The sequence below is a fragment of the Tamandua tetradactyla genome, chromosome 2 (assembly GCF_023851605.1).
Source record: "Tamandua tetradactyla isolate mTamTet1 chromosome 2, mTamTet1.pri, whole genome shotgun sequence".
NCBI classification, from domain to species: domain Eukaryota; kingdom Metazoa; phylum Chordata; class Mammalia; order Pilosa; family Myrmecophagidae; genus Tamandua; species Tamandua tetradactyla.
This window is the reverse complement of record NC_135328.1, coordinates 44,377,158-44,386,103: the sequence shown is the minus strand read 5'-3', so window position 1 is coordinate 44,386,103 and position 8,946 is coordinate 44,377,158. Positions and strand designations below refer to the sequence as shown.

The following is an 8,946-nucleotide window of genomic DNA, read 5'->3' as shown; positions in this document are numbered from 1 at the left end:
TGATGGTGCCCAGTTGTTCTGTGGACTTAAATCATCAGCATGTGAATTTCATCTATGGCTGTTACATCTTTGTTAAGCTGTGGGGATGCCTTCTGCTATGAGTGAAGCTTAAAAGAAATCAGAAGAAAGAAATAGCTCAGTACAGCTCGGCATAGCCTACTACAGTGTATCTCAGAGAAGCTCAGACACAGACCGTTGAAGATACAGAAAGGAAGCACCCTGAGGAAAGCTGTTTGAACTCAGAAGCTTGTAGGGAAGGCCAGCAGCTGTCCCCTGTGTGCCTTCCATTGTGACAGAGAAAGCCAGAGGAAAGCCAGCTGCCTTTCCTCTGAACAACTGTGCATTCATAACTAAACAAACTGGTTTTATAGAAACCAGCCCATCTCTGGTGTATTGCATTCCAGTAGCTTAGCAAACTAATTAAAGCATTTCTGGTAATGTGGAATAAAACTTCCTTTATTCTGAATATATTGACAGAACAGATAGTAGAAATACTGACCTCCCTAGACAGAAAAGCACATAGGCAAGAAGTCTCATGAAGAGTCAGGGTATAAGTATACTTTGAATATACAAAGGATGGGAAGGGTAGTGACCCAAATGTGAATGCACCCATAGAGTTGTTTTGATAGCCATTGACTGATTAACATCGTTTGTTGGGAAATCTAATGACTTCAAAGCATAGAATACTCATCGGTTGGTGTGAAGTAAAATATAGGGCCATAGCTCTATCATATCATGATGAGGGAGCACAGATTTTCCAGTTGGGAGCCCCTAGGCTTCTGGGGAGGTAACACAATTGAACACATATATACTTGTATACACGCTCATGCATACCCCTGCAAAAAGTATCTAACAGCTTCAAATAGAAAAATGTGGATACATATGTATAAATATATTTGCATATATGTAGATTTCTATGTAGCTATGTACAAGATTTATCTGGTAATTAAAGTAGCCAAACCTGGGTGAATATATACAGAGATGATTTAGGAAATCTGGGAGATTCCAAATAAATATGGAAGGAGAAAATGGAATGTGATTTTTATGGAATGGAAAGATATAGTGGGATAAGTTTATGGTTGATGGATAGTACCAAGATATGGGAAGAATTGTGAAACTAGAGAATATAGAGACCGCAGGCTGGGAGGTGGCAAACTGTAGGGTATAGTTACAATTGACAAGAGCATTTCTCACAAAAACCTTGCATCTGGTTTGGTTCTCTCTCTCTCTCTTTCTGTCTCTTTCTCTCTCTCTCTCTCTCATACACACATCTTGCAGTCAGAATTGATGGATATTGTTAGAGTCTGTAGAAGAAAGCTCATCCGTTTGAGGCTTAATACTGCTTATCGTTTTTTCTAAGCTCTGTTTCATGTCTTTGTTCCTTAAGCTATGGCTAAATGGGTTCAACATCGATGTCAATACAGTGTAGATGATTGCTACTATCCTGTTCTTGATGGTATAGCTGGCCACAGACTGGAAATAGACGTAGCTAATACTCCCATAAAACAGAGTTACCACAGTGAGATGAGAGCTGTAGGTGGAGAAGGCTTTGTGTTTTCCAGCAGCTAAGGGAATGGTGATCACAGCAGTGAGGATTTGCATATAAGAGATGATAAGACAGGCAAATGGGGCCATCACAGAGGCCAGTCCTTCTGTCCTGGCCACAACTTCATTGACAGAGGTTGAAGAGCAGGATAGTTTCAGAACTGCATTAACATCACAAAATAAATGATGGATAACATTTGAAACACAAAAGACCAGCCCACCAGAAGGACATGGAGGAGGGAGTGGAGATAGGAGAAAGTGATGGAAAAGGCCACTAACCACATACAACATCTGTAGTTCATAACTGTGACGTAGTGAAAGGGATTACAAATGGCTACGTATCGGTCAGTGGCCATAGCTGCCAGGAGATAACTGTCTATGTTTCCAAAGACCAGGAAGAAATACATTTGTGCCAGACATTCCACATAGGAAATGGTCTTTGTCTCTGATAAGAAGTTCACCAGCATCTTGGGCACTATGACTGTTGTGTAGCAAATATCAGCAAAGGATAAGATGCTTAGGAAGAAATACATGGGGTTTTGGAGACGAAGATCAGAGCGGATGGCCAAGATGATAAGCGAGTTTCCCATCAAGGTGACTAGGTACATGATAAGAAAGAGGGCAAAGAGTGGCTTCTGGTCCTCAGGCCGAGAGGAGAGTCCCAAGAGGATGAATTCAGAGGGTGTTGTTAGATTGGATGTTTCCACGATCTTGTGTGTGCCTGCAGATAATACTGTCACTTTTTGGCTCTTATGTCATATATTGATTGTCCCCTCTTGTTCTTACATGCAGCAGTTAATAGAGGATTTACTCAGATATTTGTCTTTCTTCCCGAGTATGGAAAATTCAGAGGTGAAATAGTGTCTTCACTTATGTATAAATCTTTGACACAGAGAGTTATGGAAAACAGATACAAGAGAAGAGGGTGAGGAGAAGGGTGGGGCAGAGAGGGACAGACTGATTCCCTTTTCCATCTCCTTGCTCTTTGGATGGCAATTGCAGGAACATCAGATGCAGATATCAGGTTCAAGTCAACTTCTAATTTAGGAATAATGCTATTTTCTGATTAAGGAGGCCAGTTGCTAATCCACATGTAGATAATCATGAGTTAGCTATATCAGTAACTTGTGGCTAATGAATAACCATCCCTTTAAATTGAGATGTTTATTTCCACTGCCAATGGAAGCAGAAACATCTGCTAAATAACATTGAATTTAATTGAATTATGTTATCTTCAAACATTTTATCCATGAACTTTTTTTGGTTGTTTTTTTATGGGAATTGTTTTGATTAAGAACTTAAAACCAAGATTTTTAGAAGTGTTTTATGTAGTAATTATTTTATTTAATATCTTAAGTATCACTGAATTCTCAGTGTTAGTCTTTTTCAACATGAAAGATCATTTTAAATATCTCAGTCTTGCAATTTGTCCCAAGAATTAAAACGTGATCATAATCACCCAAGTTTCTATGATGAGAAGAAGAAAGTAGGACCAGAGAATTGTTGTAATTCAAAAAGTTTCACAGGTTCAAAAGAACCTGGGCATAGGAGGGTGACTCACAGTTAATTAATATTGCTTCATTTGTTGTTCATGCCCCTCAAAAGTACTTTAAAAATCTTGTCCATTTGTCTTTTATTTAAAAGGAAGGGGGAATATTGTCAGTATTTGCTCACTAGGTGTTAGCAGTATCTAGGGTTTTTCATTGATAAGCACATGGGTCTGTTTTCTAAACCAGAGAAAGACTGGTTTGTTCAAAGCCCAGAGAAAGTCAGGTTTCTAAGGAAGTCCAACAGTGTGGAGTCTGAATTGTTCCTCAAGGTCATCTTTCCTAAGATTGTGAGATGTAACATGAAAAGCTTGAGCTTGATGGCTAAAACCTAACATGCAAGTAGTGGTTTTAAAGTAGCATTTTTACAGTAAATCAGCTACAGCATCGCACAGTGCCATATTAATTTGATATTTAGGTGCCTGAAATGTTTAAAGACTTTAAAAAATGGTAATACCAAATTTACCAAAATTACTAGAAAGGTTCTTTTAGGCAATATATAGTATTAAGATTTCCTCCTATTAAATATATGCCTCAATGACTTGGAGATCTCTCTGTACAGAAATTTACCTCAAAACTATGTAAAGAGAATAAATGTTTTATAAACAAAAGCCTTCCAGTTCTTCAGAATGAGTTTTCAAAGTTTAGTACAGCTATAGGATGACAGTGTTTGAAGATCTCTGTGGAATAAAACTAGCTCTAAAAATGGAATATATTACTTTAAAGGTCCAGAATCAAAATATGAAGGAAATGCTCAGTCTTGCATCTAACACCAAATTCTCATTCACACAGCTTGAGATGTTAAGTTGGCATAAGCAAGGTACCTTTTTATGTTTTGTAAAGAATTTTAGTACTCACCCTCCTGGCAGATTCCTGTCTTGGCTAAATAAAGAAGGCCTTAGTTTAGTCTGTAATGAAAGCCAGTATTTTTAAAGATCATTTTTCTGTCCCCAAAGCAAACATCTGAAGAGAAGGAATATTCCATTTAAATTCTTACATTTGTACTTATACAAGCATCACCATTCTCACATTAAGTTTGATATATAAGATATTCTGATTAGGAATCATAAAATAGTAATGCATTTCAACCAAAAGTATGAATATTTTACATCATCAAAATTTGGTCATTGTTAAGTGTGGTAGAGGAAAACAGAGAAGGTGGGGATAGCAACATCTTTAATTGCTATCTTAATAGTCTTCCTACATCCCCTCAGTGGGCCAGTTAGTCTCAGCTTACAAATAAAGACTGAATTTTCAGACTTAAAATTCTAAATGTCATTGCCAATAATTATGCAATGCACAAAAGTCTCTAGTGGTGTCCACCAAGTGGCCAGACTCCAGGAAGTGATTAATTCCCCACTATGCTTTCTAAACGCTATTGCATTATTTAGAAAAATAAGTGACAGTCACATTATTCTACTCTGAATACATATCATAATATACTTTGTTTATTGAAATGTATTTGAACTGTTAAATAGTAAGTTGCTGGATGATAGTTTAAAGAAAAAAAGACAAGCCTTATCCAGCCCAGATAAGTCTTCAGTATAATGGTCTACAACATGAAGTGTGGCTAAACTGAAGTTCAGTTTTTCAGTAACTACCATGGTTTTAGTTTTGTTATACATGGAGTCAGTGCTACTTTCATATCAAGTAAAAAATGAGTCAGTGAAACTCATTTTTGACTTGATATGAATTCTTTCACTAAGAAAACTGAACATGGTGAAAATGAGTCTTATCTTGCAAGATGGAATGATTTTATTAGCTATGGAGTTTTAATAGTTATTCAGAACAAGATTAAATTTGGTAAGCATCCATAACCATGTAAAGATACTTGGTGTCAGCATCTTAAAAGATTAAGATGCTTTAATAGAAAACTTTCTTCCTCAAGAAACCAGATGAATGTCATGTGTTTTCATCCAGTCCCTTAAGTCCAGATCAACTCTTGCATGTGTCTAGCTGTGTTTAATGGACTATTATTAACCCCCTCCTTAACCTTCCAAAGAATTTCTGGAAAATGTATCAGGTATCACCGAGAGTCAAGGAACTAGGCTGGGGCAGAGAAAACGTAGGTCATATTATCTCCTAGTCTCCACGTAGCCTCCTCTGCTCAGCCTTCATTTTTCTCGAAGGATAAGCTGCACATGGGCATTTTATTACTACTGATCATTTCTTCTCCACTATCCTTCTTTATAGAAAAACTCCTTGAGTTTTCTGTATTCTGTGACTCCAAGTCCTCATCTCACATTCTCTCCTTTACTAATCCAATCAGGCTTTTGTCCTCACTACTCCACTGAATGACTTTTTGTCACCAGTGATTTCCATTTTGCCAAACCCAGAGGACAGGAATCAGCCCTCACCCAGCCCTTACCCAGCTTCCTGACAACATTTGCCACATTGATTTCTCACTTCTATTTTTAAAACGTTTTAAAATTTAACTTTCAGAACACCACCTTTCATGTTTTTTTCCTTTCTTTACTGGAGTCTTCCTTTCAGTCTTTAAGTTGGATTCTTCTCCTTTTACCTCCTCCTAAATATTGGATAGTCAAATAGTGTCCATATACCATCACGGCCAGTAGGAAGTCTTCCAGCAGGGTGAGCGCCATAAAGAAGTACATCTGCGTGAGGCATCCAGTGTAGGAGATTGTGTGCTGCTGTGTCTGGATGTTCACCAGCACCTTGGGAACAATGGTGCAAGTGAAGCAGGTATTCGATGGAGAGGTTGGCCAAGGAAGAAGTACATGGGGGTGTGGAGGTGCAGGTCAGAGCCGATGGCCAGGATGATAAGCAAGTTTCCTAGCACGGTGACCAGGTACATGCCTAGGAAGAGCCCAAACAGGACAGGAGAGACTGCTGCTCCAGCTGCTCAGAGAAGTACATAGGAGGATGAAGTCAGAGATGCTCATTTGGTTTCTAATTTCTTACTAAGATAGGGAAATTAGTAATCCTGCTTAAATAAAATCAGACTCCAAAAATTTGAGTTCAAGGAGTTTGGTACATTTTTTTCTGTATTCCCTGAGGAAGTGTCTGAGATTCACAAGTAGCTGAAAGTGCAGGTGTGCAAATATGTACAAATATGAAGAATGTGGGCTATGATAGTGGACATCTTGATGGGGGTTGGTTTAGGTTCTAGATACCTATAATACCTTATTTTCCCCATAGATTTCCTGAGTGAGGCTGAAATGACATTTACATGTAATATATCTAAGTTTTAATTTCTTTTTTAAAAAAGGAAACCAAAAATCTTAGAATTTCTTATTCAACCTTATTGCCTTATTTTGGAATCTTGCATGGACTAGGATATCATGCGTAATACTGGGTATTCCTCTGTTTGCATGGTGTGATTGTGTGCATGTATTGAGACAGATAGAAAAACGAAAAACTTCCTTGAGATAAGTGTGATGAGACTTACAGGTTTCTAAGTGCACTGGGAGTTCTCTACCTTTTTTTGCTTTTGAAGACTCTTCCATGAAGTTGATGTGCATATGAGAACTTTATAAATAGAAAAGCACATTATCAATAAAGAACACATAATTTTCATCTTCATCATCACTCAACATCAGCTTCAACAGTGTTTATATCATGGGTCTTCAGCATCTAGAGATTGGTTTGGAATCCTTTCTCTAACCCCTCAACATTAACCTTTCTGAATCTTATTTTCTTAATTTGTACGTGTGGATCTACTTTATTGAGTCCTTGAAGTTATTGAGACCAGGTGTATGGAGGGCCAGGCCTCAATAAAGGTAGTGATTATCATCATCACTGTTAGTAGTAACTGATGAAACATGAACTTGGGACACAGTGCAATGGATAGCATCAGAAAAGGTGCTTTCCAGCTCTGTTCCTCACCTACCTTTTAAACCTTGGGAAATTACCCTCTGTGAGTCCTGCTTTTAAGATAACAAACCAGTGATCAAGCGCTGGAACCAGTTGAAGTTTCATCATGAATCATGATGTGCAATCAACATGAGAGATTTCAGCGTTCTTGTTTATGGAGTGAAGCAACAAATGCAATGAACCATCAATGTCTGAATGTGCTGTTGTCACACTTGTTCACTGTATGATTTAAAGTATCCCCCTCTACCCTTTACTTTCTGTGGCATTTTGAGAAAGTTATTTTAATGTTTTTTGGCATCTGTTTCTACATATGTTTAAAAGTGATGATTGTGGAGTGGTTATGAAGATTTATTTTGAAAATGATTGTAAAATATTTAGAACCTCACTAGCACATTGCAAGTGCTTAATAAATTTTGTTAGTTATTATTGTTGTTAACAAATTGGGTGACTTGTCCTGTGTCATAGTGTCCCAGGCAGTGCAGAGGGTGGATTGTTATATGATTAGTCATCATCATAATCATCATCGTGATCATCACCGCTCTTGAAAGGTTATGACTCCACTGAAAACTACTAGTGGGAAAACATTTGTTTTAGCATCTGGAAATCACCTTGGAACTTGATCAAATAACAATCACAACCTAAGAATTATTAACTTTTATACTACTGATGGGGCTTTGGGAAGGATCATCTGAGACCTGTTCTCTACAATGATCTTAGGCTGGATTCTCAGGGATCTGATGAACAGAGAAATAGACGTTCTTACAGTGACTAGAAATATTAGGAAATGATTGTCAGAGATGGAGGAAGGAAAGAAAGGGAAAAATGAAAAACAGAGATGCTTTTTGAGTCCTCTCTGTGTGAGTGTGTGGAAATGTGAGTGTGTGTGTGTTCACCTGCATGTACGCCTTAAGTAGACGTTGCTCTCTGTCCCCATCCCTGTACCTTAGTTCTTACTTTGAGACGCTGATCAGCCCCAGATCTTATCATTACCCTAAAGGAGAGTGGATTCATTGCCCCTTTGTCTCTCCAAGAAGTCATGGTTGGATCTACAGAGACCTTCTTCACTGCAATGGCAACATAGACTGAAGACTCAGGACTGGAGGTACTTGATCTCTGGCAAAGGAGCCAGGAGGAACTGTTGGCTTTTCACAAGTAGTATCTCCTGGGACTCAATCTCAGACCTCCCAGTTAGAGACAAGATGGGGCAAATGTCCATCCTCCCAGCTGTCCCCTTTGGGCTCTGACACACTGTTTCCCAGCAGTGGCATCAATGTCTCCATTCAGAGTGACCAGAGCTGGGGTCCATGGGGACACAGCTCCTGGTATTTTTCCCTTGCGTAAGGGATAGGTTGGATCTGTCCTCTCCAGCCTTTGCACTGAACATCAGTCTGCCCCTGACCATCAGTCCATATATTCTAGTACAGAGATCAGCTCTCATTGATGAGTCATGGTTTCTTCCAGAAAATAAGTTAAAAGGAAGGATAGAACAGATTGCATGTAACAATCCTTACTTTTAAATGTCATGTAGAAAAGGGAACACTCTTGTTCTCTGTGACTCCAGGAAGGAACGTATGAGTAATACGTAAAATCCACTGGGAGGATTTCCCCTCACCACTGTCCTTCAGGGACACCCCAGAAAGGGGTTGTAGTGCTACAGCTATCACTTTCAGGTGGTACCTGCATATCGTGCTGAACCATCTGTAAACTAGGCCTGAGTATTCTCTTCCTCAGTCAGTTCACTGTAAGGAACTCCCCAAGAGGCTATAGCTCTGGTCTGAGAAAGAGAAGGTAATGTGGCAGGAATGGAGACCATGGGCATTTGGGCTGCTTCCTCATATAACTTACTTCTGCCTTCAGGACCTGCTCTGGCCCTATCTCTTATATACCATTTCCATTTTATGATAGAGTGCTGCTGTGCACACCCCACTTTATGGCTTGGTGGGTTAGAAGACCCTCAGCTCATGATAGGCAACTCAGGTCTCATGGTAACTTGGTGGCCCAAGCTTAAGCGTTCAGTCTC

At 39.0% G+C, this 8,946-nt stretch overlaps 1 protein-coding gene across 1 annotated transcript; it reads right to left on the bottom strand.

Annotated features, from left to right (window-relative positions):
• Positions 1 to 1,278: 1,278 nt before the first annotated feature.
• LOC143656135 (olfactory receptor 1L3-like) lies at positions 1,279 to 7,825 on the bottom strand. The gene is given in 4 exon segments (XM_077127953.1): positions 1,279 to 1,760; positions 1,763 to 2,266; positions 5,614 to 5,767; positions 7,820 to 7,825. Coding segments are annotated over 4 exon segments (1,146 nt in total).
• Positions 7,826 to 8,946: the final 1,121 nt, after the last annotated feature.